The 24839-nt window shown below is 49.4% G+C and overlaps 1 protein-coding gene across 4 annotated transcripts in view; it reads left to right on the top strand.

Annotated features, from left to right (window-relative positions):
* CEP162 (centrosomal protein 162) overlaps positions 1–24839 on the top strand; it is an 857607-nt gene that overhangs the window by 500603 nt on the left and 332165 nt on the right. For all 4 annotated transcript variants that reach the window (XM_085611039.1, XM_085611040.1, XM_085611038.1 and 1 more), the window contains one exon: positions 15185–15290. In XM_085611039.1, the coding sequence (XP_085467165.1) occupies positions 15185–15290 (106 nt within the window). The remainder of the gene's footprint in view (positions 1–15184; positions 15291–24839) is intronic.

The raw sequence follows: 24839 nt of genomic DNA, 5'->3' as shown, positions 1-24839 counted from the left end.
GGACCTTAATCTGGCCATGATGTTCCTCATGTGCACTCCGTTTGAGCCCTTACATAACTGTCCTCTCAGGCTCCTTAGCATCAGGACGGCCTTCCTGGTGGCTATAACATCTTCCCCAAGGTCAGTGCCCTTCGGGTCTAGTCATCGAAGCCTTCTTTCCTGAACATCACAACACAAACAGGTGCTTCATACGAGGGCTTCCTTTCTTCCAAAAGTGGTCACTCCATTTCACATAGGCCAAACCATCACTGCCTACTTTTTATGCTCTGCCTCCTCACTCCAAGAGGAGCAACTTCACTGTCTGGACCCTGAAAGAGCGTTGTCATTCGAGCTTGACTGCACACAAGTTCCGGGTAAGTGACCAACTTTTCCTTGGGTATGTTGGAGCGAAGAAAGGATGGGCTGTGCAGAGGGGTACCATCTCTCGATGGATCGTGCTTTGTATAAATACCTGCTACGCATTGGCTAAGAAGCAACTCCCAGAGGGCTTACTTGATCATTCCACCAGAGCTACAGCTGCCACCACTGACACACGGAGTTCCAGTCCTGGGCATCTGCTAGGCGACACCATGGGCTTCCTTGCACAAGTTTACCAAACGCCACTGCCTGGACAATCAGGTCCGTAGGGATGGGCATTTTGCCCGTTCGGTCCGGCAGGACTTCCTTGTGTGAAATTGGTCCGCAAACGCAACTCCACGGAGGTATTGCTTGGGTATCTATTATAAGGTAAGGAATGTGTGGTTTGAAGTCTCTATCAGATGAACAAGTTGCTTACCTTTGTTAACGCCTTATCTGTTAGAGACTCTATCTACCTGCAGATTCCTTACTGACCCACCCATCCTTCCCGCTCTGCAAACGGATTTCAAGGCACAGGGCTTTCCCCTTTCAGGGATTTAGTTTTCCACACCAGTGGTCTGTGTACTACGTGGCACCACACTTCTGGCTTGGAAAGTTGCGAAAAGTAACTGACGCCAGTGAGCCGAGGTGGTGCATAGATAGGCACCGCTAACATCATTTCCGGTGCAGACGTTGGCAATGACGCCACACAGAGTCGAATGACGCTACCTACTGGCATTAAGGGGTACTGCTCACGCAAAAGTTTTGAATCCAGTCTGACGCCTGGGGATAATTCTAAGGTAAGGAGTCTGCAGCTAGATAGACTTTACTAGGTAAGGCGTTATCGAAGGTAAGTAACTTGTTTGTTAATACTAATTGACTTTCTTCTGCTTTCAGATGTACCTTATTCAGTTTATTTGGTGAGCTTTTGCATTTTGAAATTGATGTCCTTAGGGCATTGTTCTAGAGCTCTCCTCTGGTTAAAGAAAATTGGAATAAGAGGTAAAACTTCATGAATATGGTGACTGAAGGTCTACTGATGGTGGAATGTGAACATTTTATATTTAATGCCCAATAAATTGTCATGGCATTTTCTTGCATTGGTTGCCACAACGGTGATTAACAGTCCTTAATATCCATACATAACTCTGCAAACCTGCTTTCTTGCAGCAAGGGACAAATACTGGTCCCAGAACCTACGTCACTAAGCTTATCAGCAGGGTTCCTAAATACAGTGAGTTTTAGCGCTTACATATTCCTAATGACTATAGGGAAATTGGCTAAAGCCAGAGGTGTATTAAGAAATATATCTGACGGAACCTAATAAAAACTCTTCTATATTGGTTGTAATCAGCAGAATTTGCATCTAATTTTTTATTTTCCACAACAGATCCTTCTGTAACTTCTGCTATTACTGTTTTCAGATGGATACTTCCACTTGCAGATCCCTCACCTGTAGAATAATCCTAGGTGTCAGACTGGATCTGGAAACTTCAAAGCTCTCATGTTGCCAGTGGGGGCATCAGCTTTGTATTGTCACCACAACCGTATAGCCCCCTCCCCAGTCCAATGCTGTCAGTTCACTTTTTTTCCACATCTTCAATGCAGATCCGGAGCTTGCTCTCTCTGGTGAGTTATTAGATTTTTCTTCACAGAAAATTGTTCAGTGTAGTGCCATGTCACCTCTGAAACGTTTGGGCTATAAAGCATGTAGGGAAAGCGAGGGACAGATGTACATCACTGACCCACATTCAATTTGTTTGTGGTTTGGGGCATCAGACCACAATTCTCGTTCCTGCGACACATGCCTCAGCATGCATCCTAGGGCCATCAAGGAATGTGAGGCCAAGTTGTACATGACCCGTGCCTGTGATGAAAGGCGAAGCCGTCGGAGGTAAAGGCTCTGATCCAGATCCTCGTCCTCATAATCTTCAGGCACCAAGAAAAAGAAGCACAGGAATCACAAGAAACTTGGAAAAGGTAAGTTTCCCAGATGAACCAGGTCTTTCACAGGATCTTCATCCTCGGAGCCAGAGTTGGTCGTGGTGGAGCCGACTGATCCTACTGCAGGTGGCTCCATGCCTGCACCTCAGCCAGACATGACCTCGGAGCGGACTTCACTGGGGCCGACGCCTTCTTTCCAAAAACCATCTGCACCAGCACCTTCTATCCCAGATCCTTCAGCGATGGCCCATCTATCTTTCTTGTCGTTTCCAGTGCCAGGGATGGACCCAGCTGTGTTTCTCAATGCAATGCAAGGGATTTTCACCAAGGACTAAAACCCTTCAGGAGCACTTTCTCTCTCCCAGTGTTCACACATATGGCACCATACGGTGCGGGTCTTGCGGGGTCACCACCAGCTCCATCCTTCACATCTGCACAAAATGACACATTCCCACCACTGGCAGCATGCCCAGTGCTGCCAATGAAGCCTCCAATATAGCCACCCACACTGCCTTTGGAGACCTACTTTGAGCCAGCAGCCTCTCTTCCTCCACTCATGGAGCCTTCTCCTCACAAAAGATCCAGTAGGGAGGCACAAAACCTTACTGACGAGGAACAGAACAGACAGAGATCCATGACCTCTTCTGCTCCGACTCCTGACCCTCTTAACCCATATAGTAATGATGATGGTCGTGTATAAAACTCCTATGACATGCTAGGATTATCCACTGCTAGTGGATTCTACACTTATCCAGAAATGAACATGGTCATGTTTCTTCACTCAGTGCTCAGGAAGGCTGCAGAAGTACTTGACTTACAATTACCATTGGTCATTGTTCAGACCAGTGTCCTCATGGAAGTGCTGCTCCCTAAGACTCTGACATCTGAACCTTTACTGCCCTTCATTAAGGCCTTAATGGAGCTCTCTTCACCAGTCAAAAGACTACTAGCCAGAAGTTGCCATCCAGCACCAGGAGACTGGACTTTTCTATGAGCTCACCCTTCCCCAGAGAGCTGGGATATGCAAGCTTTATGCTTCTCAAGCCAGATGAAAGGATCATTCCCAACACTCCCTTCAGAAAGAGAATCCAAACAGTTGGAGGCAATGGGGGAAGAAAATCGCGGCATGAAGTATGGCAAGCAAATCGTTAAATGCCAACTGTCTGCTTGCCCGTTACACACACTTTCTTTGGGATATGGCCCAGCGCATTGCCCCTCATGTACTAGACGACATGCCGGCACAGTTTCAGGAGTTTCTCAAGCATGGGCAAAATGCCTCCTGGCATATAACATAGTCAGACCTGGATACTGCTGACTCTGTGGCAAGAGCGATGGAGCTCTTCAGAATACAGGCCAATAGACCGACCTTTCGATGGGACCCGTTTGTTTGGAAATAAAGTGGACTGTACCCTAGAGAGTTTTAAAGCTAGCAGGGCGAAGGCTCACTCACTGGGCCTTAAATGCCTCAACCCAGAGGAGCTACAGGCTGTTATGCCCTTTTTGAGCATTTTCAAGGGGTTTCTTCTTTCGCCAGTGACAATCTTACGAACCACAGAACCCGTTGGTCCACCAATACGAGGGTAGAGGTAGAGGAAAGGGCAGGGGATCTCTCCAGCAACCCTCCTCCTACTCCTCTCCATCCTCCCCTGACCCCTGCCTCTCCCCAAACTCCCAGAAAGCAGTTCTGTTCTCTAGCCTCACCTGGAGCCTGTGAAAGAGAGATTGCCATTCTTTCTGACTGCCTGGAAGGCCAATACATCAGCCCAGTGGGTCTCCAAATGATGGAGAGATATTAAATCCTTCCTTTCCTTCAGGCTCCACCCCTCATCCCAGAATATGACACGTCACATCGCATGCTTTTTTAATGCATGCCATTACAATGCGGTCATTACAATGACCGCTTTGTAACAACGCATGCCATTACAACGCAAGTCAGAACAACGACTTGCTCTAGGAGGGGCGCTGGATGTCGGAATAGTATAATTTACTGTTCCAACTCCAGTTTGTGCAACAGTAGGGAAGGTGTTTGATTTTAAATCCAACACCTTCTGACACCCAGAGCAAGTCGTTGTTCTGACTTGCGTTGTAATGGCATGCGTTGTAACAACGCGGTCATTGTAACGACTGCGTTGTAATGGCATGTGTTGTTGCGCATTCGCGGTAAACGATGTTTACCCTCATCCCACCTCCATTTTCCTGCCCCACCCCGGATCACCTGTACATCCTCCAGCAAGAGTTGGGAGCACTTTTACAGAGAAGAGCAGTGGAGTTTGTGCCAGAGCAGGAAAAGTGTCAAGGATGCTACTTCCATTTTTTCCTTGTGTCTAAGAAGAACAGTGGTCTATGTCCAATATGGACCTCAGGGAGTTTAACTTCTTTATTAAAAAAGAAAAGTTCAAGATTTTGACCCAAGCCCAAGTGTATCTGGTGTTGGAAGCTAGAGACTGGATGGTGTCTCTCGCCCTGCAAAATGCTTATTTGCACTTCGTTTACCAGTTTGCAGTGTTTCCCCGTTGGCTTAACTCCTTGAGAGTTCGCGAAGGTGATGGCAGCCCAATTGAAACTGTTGGGCAACCCCATTTTTCCATACCTGAACAATTGACTGATCAAAGCCGGGTCACCAGAGTTAATGTTGTGCCAACTGCATTCAACAGTATTCCTGCTGTTTGACATTGGCTTTTCAATCAATGACCTCAAATCTCACCTGAGGCCTTTCCCAACAACTCCAGTTCGTAGGGCCAGTACTGGACACCACCCTTCTCCACGCCTTTCCTCCACTTCAGAGTATCGCCGACATCCAGGAGATGGTACTCCTTTCAACAAAGCTTGAGAGTTCCAGTCCTGAGGATCCTAAGATTCCTAGGTCTGCTAGCTTCCAGCATCCTCCTAGTCTCACACGCATGTTGGCCCATGAGGGCCATAGAGTGGGGCCTCCGAGGGTAGTGGCTATAATACATGGTAGTCCTGTTGAACTCCATTGTGATTTCCCCTGTCGCTGCAGAAGAAGTAGCTTGATGGGGAAATGAAGGGAATCTTAGCTGTGGGATAGCCTTTGCTCCCTCTCCAACTGTGACTGCACTAGTGACGGATGCTTCCACTTTAGAGTGGGGAGCCCACCTGGAGATCAGAAGCCTCTATTCTCCAGAAGTACATGTTCCTCACATTACCCTTTTGGAACTGTGGACAATTCAGCTGGCTCTCAAAGCCTTTCTCCCCTACATCCAAGGTCGGCCCATCCAGATCTTAATGGACACCACAACAGCAATGTGGTACTTCAACAAGCAAGAGGGAGTAAGTTCTGGTGCTGAGATCATTGTCTTGAGAACATATCCAAGATATCTGGTTAACTGCCAATCACCTAACAGGATCTCTGAATGTCAGAGCTGACAGCCTGAACCGGCATTATCTTGCCGATCACAAGTGACTCTTCTGCCAGAGGTAATCCAGGACATCTTCACCAACTGGTGAACTCTTCAGGTGGACCTGTTCACCTCATCATACAATGCTCAATGCCAGTGGTTCTGTGCCCTACATTATCCGTAGAGGGGAGCTTTGGGGGATGTGATTCTGTTGAAATGGAATTTTCAGGTGCACTATTGGTTTCTCCCATACCCATTATTCCTGGGGTTCTGATGAAGATATGCCAAGACTGCGCTCAAGTCATTCTCTTTGGCCAGATTGACCACTGAGGGTGTGGTATGGACAACAGAGTTACTTTCCGCTATTACAGGAGGTGGTTGCTATCATCCTTTCAGCATGTTGTCCCTCTAGAAAATTGGTTTACTCTAGCAGATGGAATTGCTTTGTTGCATGGTTCACGGACAAAAAAGGAGACCATTTGCAGGCTAAGTTAACACAGATCCTACAATTTGCACTCTCCCGTACCCAGTTGGGGTTGTGCGAATGGCACGGTCAATGAATAATTAGCGGCATTGTCTGTGTTTCTCTGTATGCCATGCCAACCATCCCTCTTAAAATCCCCTATTGTGATGCGTTTTCTGAAGGGGTTAGCAAATCTGTATCCTCCAGACCCATTTGTTGTTACTCATTGGGACCCTGATTTAGCATTTATTTTTCTGATGAGGATTGCCTTTTTTTCCAATTGATAATCCACCATGCCACTCTGATTCAAGCATGTGACTCTATGAAAGATCCAGTTCTGGAGGAAAAATTACTTAACCTGTAACTGTAGTTTTGTTGCTAATCCGTTCCTTTATTCACTGCCGGATACTAGCATTTATCCTGTTTATGATATGCATGATATAATAAAGATCTTTTAGAAAAACCTGTACATGTAGTTCTCCACAATCGGTATATTACATTGATTAACAACATGCGAGCCACCTTCCTCCTTAAATTTGGGCATACCTTGCAAATACCTCTAACGCTTGTGCTGAGAAATCTGAGGTATGGTATCGTTTGGGGGCAGTGATGATCTATGACCTTCCTCTGGGACTTTTGTAAATTCTAAAATTATATAAGCTAATGATGTGACTATGTTAAAGCTTACAGGCTTTGTTTAACATTGCAGCTGTTCATTACCACTACCCTGCGACTCTCAGCTTGATGTCAGGGATGATTCTAGCTTGTGAAATACCTGCATACAATTAAGGGCCAAACTGTGATGGTTGAGTGATGGCATCTACACTGATTAACTCCTGGTATTCCATGAAAATATAAAATTGGAAATGCCTTAATCCACCATATACCTTCCACTGCTCTAGGCAACAAAAGTCTTCTTCCTGTAACAATGTGGATCCTGTGTCCATCATAGACCATCTATTGGCACAACCTCTGGTTTATCTCCATCGCCCCTACTGCCAACTTCCATTCTGCTACGTGTCATAATGGGCTTCTACCTCACCAGCCTTGAATCCCTGGTGTAAACCCTTGCCTGCCCCTTCCTCAAACATATATTGTACATAGCATCTCATGCTACACTTCTACCATTGTAAGCTCTATAAATAGCAGTACAGTGCTTACAACAGCAAAATTAGACACGAGGCACTGAAAGATACAACTGTTCTCCATCTGCTCTAGTCTTCAAGTGAAACGTCCAGATCAAGTCTGGCCCCAGTGAGCGTTCAAAAGGTGAAACATCTTCTCTTAGAGTATCCACCAGAAACAGCATTACCAAAGGTAAGTAACTTGTTCATTTTTAATGCATCAGCTGCAGTCTGTCAATGCTGCCCATTGTCCATGCGCTGAGAGGCCAGTTTATATGATATATAGCTCTTCAGGTGCTACCTCTGCTTTTTTAAGCCCTGTAAATATTCGCTGTTATTTTAATAGACATTTTTTCATTTGTCCAATTTGGATACACCATTAAGGGATTTTAGACGTTCACAAACCAAGAATTATGTTTATGTGAGGGTGTCTTTATTGATATAGTGAATAAAAGGTGGAGAGCTTATAAAGCACTTTGGACGACAGAAATATATACCCTACGATCTACTCACATTTAGCCTTCTCCGTTCTCATCTGTTTGACTTTGTACTTATGCCTCTATCCACCCATTCCTCCATCCCAATCATGCATTCATCAATGCTCTACCATCTCTTTTGCAGTTACCGCTTCCCAAGCATCCATCCACCCAACCTACATCCATTTAGCTATGTTTCCATACTCCTCCATCACCCAACCCACTGACTGCTGTATCCATCTAGAGCCATCAATCGATGTATTTGTCTATGTATCAACCATTCACCCATCAACCATGCTTGCCTGTGATTCACCTTCCTGCATACCAATGTGTATCTGATTGTATGTGTACCTGTATTTTAGTGCTTCAGTGCTGCTTTTATTGTCAGAGTATGTAGCTGTCTGCATGTGTGTTCCGTTTCTACTCCCAAACATACCGAAACAACAATCTCCATCCAATGCAGTGCAACAAAGAGCAAAAATCTGAAACAAACCAGACCTATAGGCATTGCTTATGCTGTTTGTATTTAGTGTTTTCTTTTGTGTTTTTTTTATAGAAAAAGGTACTAATTCCTTTATAGCCATGCACTGTAACTCTAATTTTAATTTATGAAGCACTGTTCTTGCTTCTAACTCACACAAATATTTTTTGTCAGATGTTTGAAGTATATAAATAAAATATTGAAAAACAAATAACTTGATTGCTCTGTGCTTTTGGAAATCTGCAATTGAGGTAGAAGTCTTTCTGTGGAATTCTATATAGTAGGAATGCTGGGAAGAGATAAAGCCAAACCCATTCGTCCTAATAATCACTGATGACATTTACCACACAATAGTGATATTTTCAAGTATTGGATACTTCCTCATTTTGATGGACACTGCTTATCTCTGATTCCTCACAAATGTAATATTCCCATGCACCAGACTTGATATAGATTGGCAGGTAGCACAATCTGACTCCATCGTTACCTCTTATCACCTCAGGAAGATATGAGCAGAGACACATATAGGTGTCAGCCCTGCAAAATTACATCAGTTTCTCTTGAGCTTTTTCCTTGCCTTAACACAATGATCAAATGAGAATATTTGGAAGTGTCAAGAGTGCTGAATCTAATGTGGAATGTTTATAGAATCTCAGAAGTCCATTCCACAGAATGGGGAGAAAAGAGGACATTGAGGAATCTGCTCTTAGATATAATATCCACCAGAACAAACATTACCAGAGTTAAGGAACTTGTTCTTTTGATGAATACTTCTAATTGTAGATGGCTGGAACCATGTATACACGCCACCCTTGCACAGTGACCTCAATTCCCTATTTTCCACACTTTTTAACGTAGTCAGTTTTTGCACACACTAAAATTTTGATTTTGAAATATTATGTGATAGGGACATGACACCTCTAAAAACCCCAGTCTTTAAACCATTCTGCAACTGTTTGAAATGGGTGTCGGTCACAGATCTACACAATGTCCTCCTAGGGTCAGGGGATGACTCAAAGTCTTGCGACAGATACTGCCTGATGCCCTCAAAGGCAATCTGGGAGAGGGAGGTGAAGCTATATGTCACCTAAAGCTAAAAACGAGGTACGACGCACTCCAAACAGAAGACCTGTGCATAATACAAATTGTGGGTCAGATCCCGCTCCAGTTCATCATCCCTCTTCAAGGTGCTGCCCTCTGTTAATTCAAAGACTAAGTCACCAGACAAGTTGCACCAGAAGTGCAAGAAGTCAAAGCAGGACTTGACCTTGTCCCACCTCTCCCGCTCTAGGGAGAAGTAGTGCATTTGGCAGTCCAAAGGCTCGACTCGGCCACCATCATCCATCTCTGAGCATGTTCCAAGTCTGATCCCAACACACTGAGTTTGCCAGGGCATTCTTGATCTTACAGCAAAGGATGGTCCTTATGGAGGTCATGAAGCATCTTTTCAGGACAATTGAGATTCCTTCTGGAGCACCTTGGTCCCCAAGAAGCTTCAGGGCCCTCCAGTCCCAGTTTTACTTTCATCAATGGTTTTTTCTCTGGTGCTGACTGACCCTGTTAATCTGCCATCCAGCTCCCTGCTGGTGAATGTTCATGATTACACTCCTACCCTTTGGGACATGGCCTGTGAGATTTTGCCAGCCATTCCTAATGAATTGAGGGAACCCTTGCCCAGACAATTCAAGATGGACAACAAAGTCCATGTTTTGGGGTAGCCTGACCCAACAAGAAGACTGGGTCGGGCCATGAACACTAGTGTTGTGATCAAATGTCGAGACTGGATGTGTGCAACAGAATTCTCTGGTGATGTGCAGATGTTTCTTAAGGATATGCCATTTGACGGTTTCAGCCTTTTCCGGAAGAAAGGTGGATTTGACTCTGGAGTTCTTTAAAGACAGCCATATTATGGCCCACTCCGTAGGGTTCCTTTCACTGGCCATCATGTCCACCACCAGTACCGAATATTCAGACTGATGCATCTAACCTCAGATTCCTCTTCTTGGAATATTGCCTGGGTGCCAGACGGACTCCAGTGATTTTTGTAGCGGTGCTCCCATGCATTGCTAGGTGCCATGGGATTCCATAGCACCCTAGAAGAGACGTAGCAGAGCATATACGTGCCACTCCTGTAGACTGACGTCAGTTTGTTTCTTTCTACACTTTCAGATGAGGATCTGGAGCTCTGTTACAAATTTGTCTGTTTTCTAAAGACTTCCAAACTTTTTCATGATGTGCTAGGGAATAATGTCCCCACCAAAAATGACAGGTGGTAAGCTGTACCCTAACTGCAGGAAGCAGATGTTGGTCACAGACATGCACAAGGTGTGTCTTTGGTGCTTGGACCTGTACACAATCTAAATTGTGGGTCTGCTCACACTCCAGTTCCTGTTCCCTCTTCAAGGTGCTGTCTTCTTTTAATTCAAAGACTATGTCGCCAGACAAGTTGCACCAGAAATGCAAGACGCCGAAGCAGGACTTGACCCTGTCCCACCTCTCCTGCTCCAGGGAGAAATCATACATTCAGCACTTCAAAGGACCGACTTGGCCACCATCATCCAACTCTGTTCCAAGTCTGATGCCAGCACACTCTGAGTTTGCCAGGGCATTGTTGATCCCGCAGCAAACAGCGGTCCTCATGGAGGTCATAAAGCATCTTTTCAGGATAACGGAGACTCCTTCTGGAGCACCTTAGTCCACAAGAAGCTTCAGGGGACCCCAGTCAGACTACCATCAATGGGTTATTTTCAAGTGCTGACTGACCCTGTTAATCTGCCACTCCAAAGCACCCCAGATGAGACGGAGCAGAGCATATAAGCGCCACTCCTGTAGACTGATGTCAGTTTGTTTCTTTCTGCACCTTCAGATGAGGATCCAGAGCTCTGTTACAAATGTATCTGTTTTTTGAGGAATTCCAAACTTTGTCATAGTGTGTTAGGGAATAATGTCCCCATCAAAAATGACAGGTGCCAAACTATATCATAACTGCAGGAAGCAGATGTTGGTCACAGACTTCCACAAGGTGTGTCTTTGATGCTTGGGCTCAGGACATGACTCTAAATTAGGTGATAATTGTATCCTCATGCTCCCGAAGTTAGTTTGAAACCGGGAGGGGAAATTGTAAGTTGCCAAACACAAGAAAACGCTGCAGCCTTCTCATGGATCTCACTCTAGCTTAAAGTCGTGAGCCCACGCGCGTTCCTGGGCCACTCCCTTGACCATTCCACTTCCCGCTCTAAGTCATCCAGTGAGTTGAAGTACAAGTTCAAACACAAGCATAGGAAAGTGAAGTGTACTCAACCCTGTCACTCCAACTCCAAAGAAGAAGCATGAGGGTATCAAGATGTAAGTTGTACTCCATTGAGGTCACCGGCCACAGAACAGATTCCTTAATTGGTCCTGACATGCCCAGAGTTTCCCGAACCATTGTCAACACTGCAGCAGAGCGAGGCCTTCAAAGATACCATGCTGCAAATTTTTAGTGTTCTCCATTTGGTGCACCTTTGAGCTCAACGGAACAGTAGGAACCTGCATTCGGATTACCACTGGTGGCTCTCTCCCCAGGGCCAACTGTCCCCTTGGTACCGAACCAGGCACCCCACTTCAGAGAGCCTTTTTGTACAGACCTGACCCCTAAGGTGAATCCTAACTCATTTCCAATAATTTCTCCAGATAGAGAATCCAAACTGATTGAAATCTGTGGTAGACATATATTTTCTTCTGCCAGTCTGGCACTGCGATCTGTAAACACAGTCTGACTATTGGGATGAAACACCTTATGTATTTTGGGATATAGTCAGCGAGATCTTGGCGGCAGTACCAGAGGATCTTAGGATCTCTTTAGCCCAGGCAATACATAATGGTCAGGATGCAGCTAAGTATATTTTCCAAGCAGATCTTAATACCACAGATCGCCTTGGCTTTGTGGTCCATAGCAGTGCTGTCCTTTGTAGACATTCATGGAAAAAGTCCACTGGGTTTTCCTTACTCCCAGGTTGGAGATCCATCATGTCCGACAGGTAGGTCTTGCAAGTTTCTGACAAGCACCTATCCCTTCTGCTACAGAAAGTATGCCTGGTGTTCTCCATATGTGCCGTAGAGAGGGTACCTGATTGGAAGAAAGGTGGGGTTACTTACTCTTGCAAATTCCGTGTCCCAAAAAAGGATGGGGTTCTCAGGCCTGTTTTGGGCCTCCATCCTCTGAACATCTTCATGCAGAAGAACGCATCCAGAATGCTCACATTCACCCACATCCTCTTTGCTCTAGACCCAGGTGACTCAATAGTGTCCATTGACATGCAGAATGCTTATTTTCACATACCCATCCTACAGTCCAACAGGATTTAACTGCTGTTCATCGTGGGCTGGGAGCATTTCTAGTTCGCCGTGATCCACTCTGGCCTTACCAGCACCCCTCGGGTGTTCACAAAAGTGATGACTGTGGTCACTGCCCACCTTCGGAGGTCAGGAGTTGCTGTTTTCCCATACCATGAAGTATGGCCATTGGAGGCTGTATCGCCACGGTCAGTCGTGGGTCACCTCCGATGATGACAAACCTTTTGAAATAGTTTGGTTTCACCATAAACAAGCCGAATTCCCACCTGATTCCTTCTCAGGGGCTTCTCTTCATCTGGGTGATCCTTGAAATGGTCGAGTTGAGAGATTTCCCTCTGCAACTAAGAATCCCAGACATTCAGGCTAGATCCCAGTGTTTCAGGTTCTATCCTGGAGTCAGGCTCTAATGCTTCTTGGTTTCTTTGCCTTGTGCATGCTCTTTGTCAACCACGCCTGGTGGCACATACGGGACCTGCAGTGGACCCTGAAGTCCCAGTTGGCCCAGCATCCAACCCCCTTTTCTGACATCATCTAGGCCTCTGATGAGACAGCTCAAGGTCTGCAGTGGTGGTAAACGACCGCAGTTTTTCCTGTGGCAGGCCACTTCCCCTTTCTTACCCAGTACTGACAGTGGTGGCAGATACATTACTGCTGGGTTGGCAGTGAGGCTCTGGTCTCCATTGGCAGGCCAGCTCCACACCAATCTACTAGAGCTGTGGACCTTTCGCCTCGCCATGAAGGGTTTTCTGATGTCCATCAAGTTGAGCTTGGTGTAGGTTCTCACGGACAACACCACTACCATGTGATGCTGCAACAAACAGAGCATAGTGGGGTGTTCGGTCCTATACCAGGAAGCTTTGCATCTCTGCAGGTGGCTGGAGCTCCAGGGTATCTTTCTGGTCAGCTGGCAACTGGTGAGGGCCCTGAATGTCAGCAAACAAACTGAGCAGAAATCATCTGGCAGATCACAAGTAGCATCTTTTGTTGTATCTTTCTGGTCACCTGGCAACTGGTCAGGGCCCTGAATGTCGGCAAACGTACTGAGCAGAAATCATCCGGCAGATAACAAGTAGCATCTTTATCCTAGGTAGGTGGCATGAAGCGTGTTTCCGACGTGGCGAGTAGCTGTACTCTGCCAATCACAAGGATATAGAGTACCTTGAGCACCACGTAAGGGTTAAGTTGGGGCATGATGCCCGACATCAGCGGGTGACCACTAGTGGATCCCACATTACGTGGACTGCCACAAGATCACTAGTATTGTATACACCTTTTCAATAACTTTTCTAATTTCTTTTGAGCACATTATTAAGCAGAATCCCAACCATAGGTCTTGAGGGAGGCCGCCACACCTTTTTCTCAGGGTATTAGGACGAAACAAGGCATTTCTGTATTTCTTCCTGCCACTTCCTGTCCTGTTAGGAAACCGCGGTTAGATAGAGTTCCACCGAAGGGCATGTTACCAAAGGTAAGTAACTTGTTAGTTTTAACACTTTTCCAAATCGCAAACTCGAGTGTTAATGCTCGGGGCATGACATTAACATTCCCAAATCAGTTCTATGATGCCTTTAAGTTTGTTAGGCCTCATAATTTATTGTATATTTAAATGAGGCATGGAGCATTATTTTTCCCCCACCACACAGGAATATGGTCACTATTTTTCCTTCAGCCAAATGCATTTATAAAATGATTATGAAAGAGGTTATAAATACACTTAAATGCACTGAAGAAGAGTGTGAAAATGTGAAGTACTAGGGAGTGTTGCAATAAAACTATGGGATGTGGCGTAGAAACGGGTAAAAAGAGAGATCAACTAAGTTGCTGACAAAGTAAAGCTATTTACTTAAGAGCAGTTCTTTAAATCGTTCTTTTGGAATTGTCGAGGTCTAAGTAAGATAATCCACTCTGTCAAAGAGTGCTAAATCGTGTAAAAATCAGCCCCTTGGATCTTCCTCAGCCCTCTTCTAATGTAAATTATTCAGGATTTCAATTTTCACTGATTCATACAGTGAGGTGCTCGAAAGGATGCCTTAGCAGAAACAGCCTCTGTTTCAATTGAATGTCATTGTAGATCGGGTGAAGTTCTTTGTTGAAGAATGTGAAAATGGCATTTCACAGCTCTTGTAAAGAGTTTTCAGTGGCTGATCTGTATTCAGGCTTGCTAAGAACTTTCTGAGGAGCAATTCATCTTTAGTCCCAGTAGCATAACCTTTCGTACTAGATTAAAACACGTGTAAGCCTTCTATTTCTCTCATTCGTAGATTTAGCTCTACTTTCTGTTGGTTTCTCTCTTTTTCGGCCTTAGTTGCTCATTTATTTTTAGCTAAAGCAACTCTTGTAACTTCTTCACTCATATCTGTTTTAAATGGCCTCTATGTTATTTACAGCTTCCATTTCAGGTTTCTGATTACAAAGGAATTCCTAAAATGAACTAATTAGGGGGCAGTCGTCCATAACTTTATCAGGTGAACATATGGTAACTTTCCAGTATGACCCGCGATACCTGAGCAGGTCCCTCAAACCTTTTGAATACACTTCAGTTCTCGAGATGTGTCAGTTGTTTTCCGAGGATGTGTGGATTATTACTATTTGGCCTTGTGCTTTAACACAATGTCATCTCCATCAGGTCCTTGACTTCAAACCTTTGTTGATTTCTTCTACCACAGAGAGCAGAAAGCTAACAGGAATTTACACCAGCAAATGGAACATGGCACTGAACAGATACAAAATCAGAGTTTCACAGAACTGATATCAGAACTGCGAGCAGCACAGGTACGGTATTATATGGTGAGCTTGGAGGTCGAGAGGAGTGCTTATGTTTTTCTGTTTTTCAACCACAGTGCAGTTTTCATGTGAAATAACTTCGAGTTTCAAATCAATGTAAAAATAGTTGTGGATGATAGGTTCCATTAATGAAAAATAGCATCATATGGCCGTTTAATAGCAGTCATGTGGTGCTGTGGATCTGAGCTTAACATTACTGCCTGACCTTGCAGTGTCACATTGCTGCATTTTCATATTTCAAGATAGTGCTTTGATGCAGAGACTATCAGCTTGGCAAAGAAACCAGTGAAGCCTGCAGATAGAAGGCAAGGGACATTTGACAGTTTTATTATCGTAAATCCTAGGAGATTGTTTTCATGAATTGCTTCAAGCTTTGTCCTTGAATTGATGTCTGTGACTGATTGAGTAGATAGTACAGTATTGGTTTCTTTGAGATATGTACCTATTGCAATAACTCACCAGTTAATAAAATCTCATGACCTGAATATCAGTTTCTTATAAGAAACTGCATTTGTTAAAATTATTTAATCCTTTGGGTCTATATGTCGAAAACAATGTGCTGGGCCATAAAAACTGATCAAATCAATTTTCCAACACACCTTTTTTGCTACTTGTGTCTCTGGGAAGACAACAACAAGCATTGGCAATGCTAATAAGTATTGTCTTCCACATAGCAGTAGTACCTCAAGTTAGACTATATGCCTCTCTTGAGTCATAAACTACAGCTGGAAGTCTTTAACCAGGCTGCAGTACCGTACCTCAAGACTTTACTAGATCTCCCCATCATGTTTGATCCAACTGCTTGAAGTCTTTACAAAGCTACAGTACCTGAAGTGCTAGATGTTCATTTCATGTTAGATACATTTGCTTAAAATGTCCTTCACAAAGCTGAAGCGCTGTGGCTTTAACATAAACATTTATATATTCTCCACAATCTCGGAAGCAGCTATACTGAAGTCTGAGTAATTGTACAATGATTATAACATTATATGACACAACATTTTTTAAAATATGTACTGGAAATCCGTTTATGATATTAACAATACTTATGTTTAACACAGTTAAAAAAATATTTTTCAAATTACATTGTCCATTTATACATTCAGATTGTATCATATGAGATGGAAGTGATAGAGGACCCTCTTAGACTCCGATTTGATTGTCTTGTAGTCCATTGTATTCTATCATTTAACAGAACCGCAGGCAACATATTTCGCAGATAAATTCCCATTTTAGTTCCCTCAACTCAACTACATATGATCAGTCGAATATTTATCCTCATTATTATAGTGACATATCGTTTAGAGTTTTAACTAATTTAAATAATGTTATAAAAACTGAATTAGCTCAGTTGATCTTACGTTGAACATCTTTAATAATATGAGATATGGTTCAGAATATATGAATTTTACTGAAGACAAAGGAAACAAGCATTTGCAATGCAACAGGTCTCGCATTTATAAGAGTTTGAGCTATTGGCATTGTAAAATTACAATGCCTTTTGTTGGACAGGCCACATGAAGGGCTCGCTCCCTCCCCGCATGACACGGCCCAAGCCCCGGACTCCTAGGTGTTACCCACAAGAGCAACCCGCACCCCGTCTCCCGACGGAACTCCTGACCCGGACATCCATGTATCATGGGGCCGAACCCCTACCGGCTCCCCCGGCCGGATCAGCCGCCATCTTGGACACTGCGCCACGAGGCCGCGTGGCCTCAGCTCGACCCTAACTGGCCCGGCCCCGACAGCCCGGCACCACCATCCACCCAGGAGGTTAACGGACCACTTGGCAGGTCAATGGGAGAACGAAGTGTCGATGGCTCTCCCCCGCCAGGTGCCGATCGCCCTCCAGCTCCCCCGGGCGCTGGCTCCACCCCCTGCTGGGTGTCTGGACTCCCTCATCCCGGACCCCCCGACCTCCAAGTGCGAGGGTCCGGACATCAAAGGGCGCCAGACCTATAACTAGGGCAGCTCCAGAGCAGGAAGGCAGTTGTATCCTGGAGTCGAGAGACACCGAGAAGAACTCAGCCTTGACGGACTACTGGCGCTGCCATAGCCCTGCCTTGTGAATTATCGTCCTGCCTGCTGGCGCTGCCGCGGCCTTCTGCATCATCCATCCTCGTCGGGACCTGCTGGCGCTGCCGCGGACCGTTGTAACGACCACCTTCATCGGGACCTGCTGGCGCTGCCGCGGACCGTGTAACGACCACCTTCACCGGGACCTGCTGGCGCTGCCGCGGCCCGTCCAAGCTAGAACACCGAGCTCGAGGATTGTGAGCTACCCACCATACCATATCAGCTACCAGATTGGTAACCAGACTGTCCCGCTACCCCCTTTTCCCAAACCAAGAGACTAGAATCGAGGGGACCCCTGAGTCCAGACCTCCTTGTACCATTTCATCGTACCTCAAGAAATCGCCTATAAAGAACGTTAAATCCTATCCTTGTGTGGTGTGTATTTGTGTGATGGGGAAGTTACTCATCTGTACGATCGCTGGAGACGGCTCTCCCCGGAGACCTCTCCCCTTGTCCTCGGCCGACCCTCCCGGTCCGTCTAACATTGGTGGCCAGCGGCGCGATCCGATCAACGCGTAATCGTACAGAGAGTAGCTCACCCCACGACAAAACCACGATGTCAACCAAAGAGAGCGGATCCACCGAGAAATTCCAGATGGATAAATTGGAAGAGTATAGCCATCGTGAACTGAAACAATTCTGCATGGAACTAGGCATTGCTACCACCGGCCTGAGTACCAAAGACGATTTTAAGCACGCCATTGAGTCGTGGGCAGAAACCGGGGTCGCCGGATCCCCAGACCAAAACGGTGCAGCATCGGAGAGGAACGCCACGGCTCCCGAGGAGCGAGGAACGGGCCTCTCGCAGGAAGAGATCCAAGAAAGAGAAAAAAACAGACTACATGAGTTGGAAATGGCACGACTCAAAATGGACGGTGAACTAAAATTAGCCGAGCAAAAACTGAACCTAGAACATCTGCGGCTCCGGGAAGAACGGGAAGAAAAACAGAGGCAGAGAGAGCTCGAAGAAAAAAGACTAACATTCGAACACGAGCGCAAACTGGCAGAAATAGAACTACGGAAGCAGAACAAAGAACCGGAGGTGCCCGAGCGACCGCGCACCCCGGGAGCGACAGAAAAGAAAGTCCACATCCCCAAGGATGTTGTCCGAGAGTATGTCCGAGAGGACGACATACAACAGTGGTTCAAGGCCTACGAGATCGCCATGACCTCCCACCGGATCGATCGGAGTGACTGGGGAGCCGGCCTATGGGGGAGGTTCGTCAACGAAGGCCGCGATGCCCTACTGAAGCTCCCAGACCATCAGATGTCATCCTATGACCACATGAAGGCTGCCCTCCTCACCCGATATGGGCTCACACCCGAAATGTACCGCCAGAGGTTTCGGGACTGCACCCGGATCCCGGGTACAACGTAGGTGGAATATGTCAACTATTTCAGCCGAGCCTTCGAGGGTTGGATCAAGGGAAGCCACGTAATGACCTACGAGCAACTTTTTAACCTCATGGTGTGGGAGCACCTGTCTAACAACTGCTTCGTCGAGCTCAGGCAGCACCTCCTCGACAGTAAATTGACTGACCCACGGCAACTCGCCGCCGAAGCTGACCGGTGGGAAAGCACTCGAGTGGGCCGGAGAGGGCCACACGAGCAAAACCGGAACAAACAAGGTCAGCACCGTCCCCGAGGAGGAGGAGGAGGCCAGGGGCGAGGGAGAGACACCGTCCCGGCCACTCCCGCTGCCAGCACCCCGCCCCCGGCCGGCCGGGGCAACCCCCCGATGCGCCCGGGGTTCCGAGCCAACGTCACGTGTCACCGATGCCAGCGAGTCGGCCACTACGCCAATGACCCGAACTGCCCGCAGAACCAAACGCCAAAACCCCGCCAGGTAGCTGCCGCCGCCCTGGGGGGAGAACAAATCTCCGAGGAACAAGAAGAATATGAGCAGGCACAACAAGAGTGGGAACCGGCCGCCATGGTTCTAGCGTGCCTAGGGGGAAAAGACATGGTCCCGCGGGCTCCCCTACCCGCCAACACCAGAAAATATAGCCAGTGGGTGAACATTAATGGGCGCCGGGCCGAAGCCCTACGCGACACACGGGCCAGTGTGACGGCCGTCCGCTGTCACCTGGTAAAACCAGAGCAGATCCTGCCGAACATTCTCTGCCCCGTCCGCTCAGCCGACAATTCCGAGAGTCTATGTCGGATGGCCTGCGTCCCCTTCGAATGGGGAGGGGTCTCCGGCATGTTGAAGGTGACGGTCCGGGATGATGCCCCCGTGGACTGTCTCCTGGGGAATGATCTTGAGAGTTCCCCGTGGGCCGCCGTCGAAAGAAGAGAGCACCTGGGGATGCTGGGCCTCCCGGACTGGGCGTGCGTAACCACCCGGTCCATGGCCGCCCGTGCCATCCCCCGACCAGAAGAACCAGAATGGCCTGCACCTCCTCCCCCGATCGCTCCAGTAGAGGACACCGACTATACCGACCCCCCAGAGCCAACCCCCGAAGGGGTGGCCCAGCCCCAGGACCTTCCCGGCCTGGCTCAGTGGCGTCAAGAAGGGGGGCCCACCCAGGAACAGTTCCGCCAGGAGCAGAAGACCTGTCCCTCCCTCGAGGGACTCCGCCAGCAAGCCATCGCCCAGAGCGCAGGGGACTCCACCGGAGCCCATTGGGTCTATTGGGATAACGACCTGTTATACAGTGAACAGAGAATCGCGGAGTTAGGGGCCAGTCGAGTGCTGGTGGTGCCCCTCCGTTTCAGAGACTTCCTGCTAAATTTGGCCCACGATGTCCCTCTGACGGGACACCTGGGCCAGGACAAAACCTACAGTCGCCTGGTGACCCACTTTTTCTGGCCGAGGATGCGAAACGACGTCCTCAACCACTGCCGGTCCTGCCCCACGTGCCAGGCCAGCGGGAAGAGCGGCCGCAAGCTCAAAGCACCTCTGCAACCCTTCCCAGTTGTCACCACCCTGTTCGAGAGGGTGGGAATAGACATTGTGGGGCCCCTGGACCCCCGCACAGCACAAGGACATCGGTTCATCCTGGTACTGGTGGACCACGCCACCCGCTACCCCGAGGCTGTGCCCCTGCGAACTGTAACAGCTCCGGTGGTCGGCCGGGCCTTAATAGGGATCTTCTCCCGGGTGGGCTTCCCCCGAGAAGTCGTCAGCGACCGAGGCACAAACTTTATCTCGAAATATATGAAGTCCCTCTGGCAACAGTGCGGGGTCACCTACCGATTCACGACCCCCTATCATCCTCAAGGAAACGGACTAGTTGAGCGATTCAACCGCACGCTCAAGGGAATGATTGGGGGATTGGAAGAGCCCCTCCGTCGCCAGTGGGATGTACTACTTCCGTGCCTCCTCTTCGCCTATCGAGAAGTTCCCCAGAAGTCCCTCGGTTTTAGCCCCTTCGAACTGTTGTACGGGCACCCTGTGCGAGGGCCCCTCAGCCTAGTCAAAGAAGGTTGGGAGATGGCCCCCCTAAAGACCCCTCCAGACGTCTTCAAGTACCTCCTAGCACTACGCAATCAGACCCGGCGATTCAGGGAAATGGCAAAAGCGAATCTTGCGGCCAGTCAGGAGGACATGAAAAAATGGTACGATCAAAATGCCTCCTCCGTCGAATTCGAACCTGGTCAACAAGTGTGGGTGATGTCCCCCACCGAACCATGTGCCTTGCAGGACAAGTGGACGGGGCCCTTCAAAGTGGTCGAACGCAAGAGCCCCGTCACCTATCTCATCGATATGGAGTCTCCCCGGAACCCCCTCCGGGTCCTCCACACCAACAGACTCAAACCCCACTCTGTGCGCTCGGAACTCAGCCTCCTGATGGCTACAGACAGTGGGGCGGAAGAAGACTCCGAGCCTCTCCCTGATCTCCTGAAGACTCAGGAGAAAGACGGTTCCGTGGACGGGGTCCGGCTCTCCGATGCCCTCACCCCAGAGCAACGCCAAGGCTGCCGGAACCTCCTGCTGCAGTTTGCTACTCTGTTTTCCCTCACCCCAGGGGTCACCCCCTGGTGCTTGCACGACGTGGACACGGGGGACAGTCCCCCTATCAGACACCGGGCATACCGCGTACCAGATCGGGTGCGGGCCTGCATCCAAGAGGAAGTGTTCAAGATGCTCACGCTCGGGGTCATCGAGCCCTCGGACAGCCCGGTCGTGCTGGTCCCCAAAGCCGCTGCCCCCGGCACCACTCCTGAACTCCGATTCTGCGTCGACTATCGGGGCTTGAATGCTGTCACCAGGACCGACGCTCATCCCATCCCCCGAGCGGATGAATTGATCGACCGCATGGGGGCTGCCCGCTACCTCAGCATCTTCGACCTGACAGCGGGCTACTGGCAGATCGGTCTCACACCCCGAGCCCAAGAACGGTCCGCCTTTTCTACCCCCGATGGCCACTACCACTTCAAGGTCATGCCCTTCGGCATGAAGAATGCCCCAGCTACTTTTCAGCGACTAGTGAACCAGGTCTTGGCGGGGCTCGAAGAGTTCAGCGCCGCCTACCTGGACGATATCGCTGTGTACAGCCACCACTGGTCCGACCACCTCCACCATCTCCGAGAGGTCCTGCAAGCCCTCCAGCGGGCCGGCCTCACAATCAAGGCCGGCAAGTGCCAAATTGGTCAGGGGTCCGTGACCTACCTCGGACACCAGGTGGGAAGCGGTCTGGTGGCCCCTCTGCAACTCAAAATCGCTGCCATCCAGTCCTGGCAACCCCCAGTCACGCAGACCGAGGTCCGAGCCTTCTTGGGACTCACCGGCTACTACCGGCGGTTCGTGAGGGACTATGGCAGCATTGTGGGGCCCCTCACGGGTCTCACGTCCAAAAACCAACCGAAGAAGATTAACTGGACCCCCGACTGTCAAGCGGCCTTCGAGAAGCTGAAAGCCGCCCTGTGCACCGCCCCTGTGCTCCAGGCCCCCGATTACAGTCGGGAATTCATTGTGCAAACGGACGCCTCCGACCACGGCATCGGGGCGGTTCTCTCCCAGCTGAACCCCGAGGGTCTTGACCAGCCGGTGGCCTTCATCAGCAGACGCCTCCTGGCCCGAGAACAGCGCTGGAGCACAATCGAGAGGGAGGCCTTCGCAGTGGTGTGGGCCCTCAAAAAGCTCCGGCCCTATCTCTTCGGTACCCACTTCCGGGTGCAAACCGATCATCGACCCCTGCAGTGGCTAATGCAGATGCGGGGGGAAAACCCAAAACTATTGCGCTGGTCCATCTCCCTGCAGGGGATGGACTTCACTGTGGAACATCGACCGGGCCAAGACCACGCCAACGCAGATGGCCTGTCACGCTTTTTCCGCCTCGACGAGGAGAGTCCCCAAGAGAATGGGTGACTCTCCCCGCCTTCAGCTGGGGGGGACGCATGTTGGACAGGCCACATGAAGGGCTCGCTCCCTCCCCGCATGACACGGCCCAAGCCCCGGACTCCTAGGTGTTACCCACAAGAGCAACCCGCACCCCGTCTCCCGACGGAACTCCTGCCCCCGGACATCCATGTATCATGGGGCCGAACCCCTACCGGCTCCCCGGCCGGATCAGCCGCCATCTTGGACACTGCGCCACGAGGCCGCGTGGCCTCAGCTCGACCCTAACCCGGGGCCTGGCCCGGCCCCGACAGCCCGGCACCACCATCCACCCAGGAGGTGAACGGACCACTTGGCAGGTCAATGGGAGAACGAAGTGTCGATGGCTCTCCCCCGCCAGGTGCCGATCGCCCTCCAGCTCCCCCGGGCGCTGGCTCCACCCCCTGCTGGGTGTCTGGACTCCCTCATCCCGGACCCCCCGACCTCCAAGTGCGAGGGTCCGGCCATCAAAGGGCGCCAGACCTATAACTAGGGCAGCTCCAGAGCAGGAAGGCAGTTGTATCCTGGAGTCGAGAGACACCGAGAAGAACTCAGCCTTGACGGACTACTGGCGCTGCCGTAGCCCTGCCTTGTGAATTATCGTCCTGCCTGCTGGCGCTGCCGCGGCCTTCTGCATCATCCATCCTCGTCGGGACCTGCTGCCGCGGACCGTTGTAACGACCACCTTCATCGGGACCTGCTGGCGCTGCCGCGGACCGTGTAACGACCACCTTCATCGGGACCTGCTGGCGCTGCCGCAGACCGTTGTAACGACCACCTTCATCGGGACCTGCTGGCGCTGCCGCGGACCGTGTAACGACCACCTTCACCGGGACCTGCTGGCGCTGCCGCGGCCCGTCCAAGCTAGAACACCGAGCTCGAGGATTGTGAGCTACCCACCATACCATCTCAGCTACCAGATTGATAACCAGACTGTCCCGCTACCCCCTTTTCCCAAACCAAGAGACTAGAATCGAGGGGACCCCTGAGTCCAGACCTCCTTGTACCATTTCATCGTACCTCAAGAAATCGCCTATAAAGAACGTTAAATCCTATCCTTGTGTGGTGTGTATCTGTGGGGGGGAAGTTACTCATCTGTACGATCGCTGGAGACGGCTCTCCCCGGAGACCTCTCCCCTTGTCCTCGGCCGACCCTCCCGGTCCGTCTAACACCTTTTATTTATGTTTTGGTTTTAAAACAAATAAAAGGCATTGTCATTTACAATGTCAGTAGCATAAACTTGCATAAAAGCAGTGTGCGGCGTGCAGCAGTGTGCGGCGTGCAGCAGTGTGCGGCGTGCAGCAGTGGGCGGCGTGCAGCAGTGGGTGGCGTGCAGCAGTGTGCGGCGTGCAGCAGTGTGCGGCGTGTAGCAGTGTGCGGCGTGTAGCAGTGTGCGGCGTGTAGCAGTGTGGGGCGTGCAGCAGTGTGCGGCATGCAGCAGTGTGTGGCGTGCAGCAGTGTTTCGTGTAGCAGTGTGAGGTATGCAGCACTGTGTGGCATGCAGCAGTGTGCGGCGTGCAGCAGTGTGCGGCGTGCAGCATGCAGCAGTGAGTAAATGTTAGAAGGCGACCTCAGAGGAGCCCTGAGAGGGCCCTGACTATCCTGAGACCAACCCTCGAGGTATCGTAGCCGGGCACTGGCGGGAGACTCCTCAGGGGAGGAATCTTGTATCTAGGATCGTACACTCGGCACCACACGACAAAGAGACTCCACACTGGGAGTTCTTAAGAACAAATCTTTATCAGATCGGAGTTGTAGGATCTTGATGATCAGCAAGGCAAATATATACAAGTGGAGCGCGGGCTCACAGAGTCTTGGAGGGGGTAGGAGGTAGCGGGACAGTCTGTGGGGATATGGATCAAATGCAGGGGCGTACCCGGCGCACAGCTCACAATCCTCAAGCTGGGGGATAGGCTTGTCGTCGTCGGGGTCCGGTGGGACCAAGGGAGTCTGTGGGAGCCGCGAGTCACTCAGCAGGGCTCAAGCACAAGTCGGAGGTCTTACGATCTTTTCGGGGAGCCGCGAGTCACTCAGCAGGGCTCAAGCACAGGTTCGGAGGTCTTACGATCTTCAGGGAGCCGCGAGTCACTCAGCAGGGCTCAAGCACAAGTTCGGAGGTCTTACGATCTTCAGGGAG

The sequence above is a fragment of the Triturus cristatus genome, chromosome 6 (assembly GCF_964204655.1).
Source record: "Triturus cristatus chromosome 6, aTriCri1.1, whole genome shotgun sequence".
Classification (NCBI taxonomy): domain Eukaryota; kingdom Metazoa; phylum Chordata; class Amphibia; order Caudata; family Salamandridae; genus Triturus; species Triturus cristatus.
Note: the sequence above shows the minus strand (reverse complement) of the source record. Positions and strands in the feature narration are given on the sequence as shown.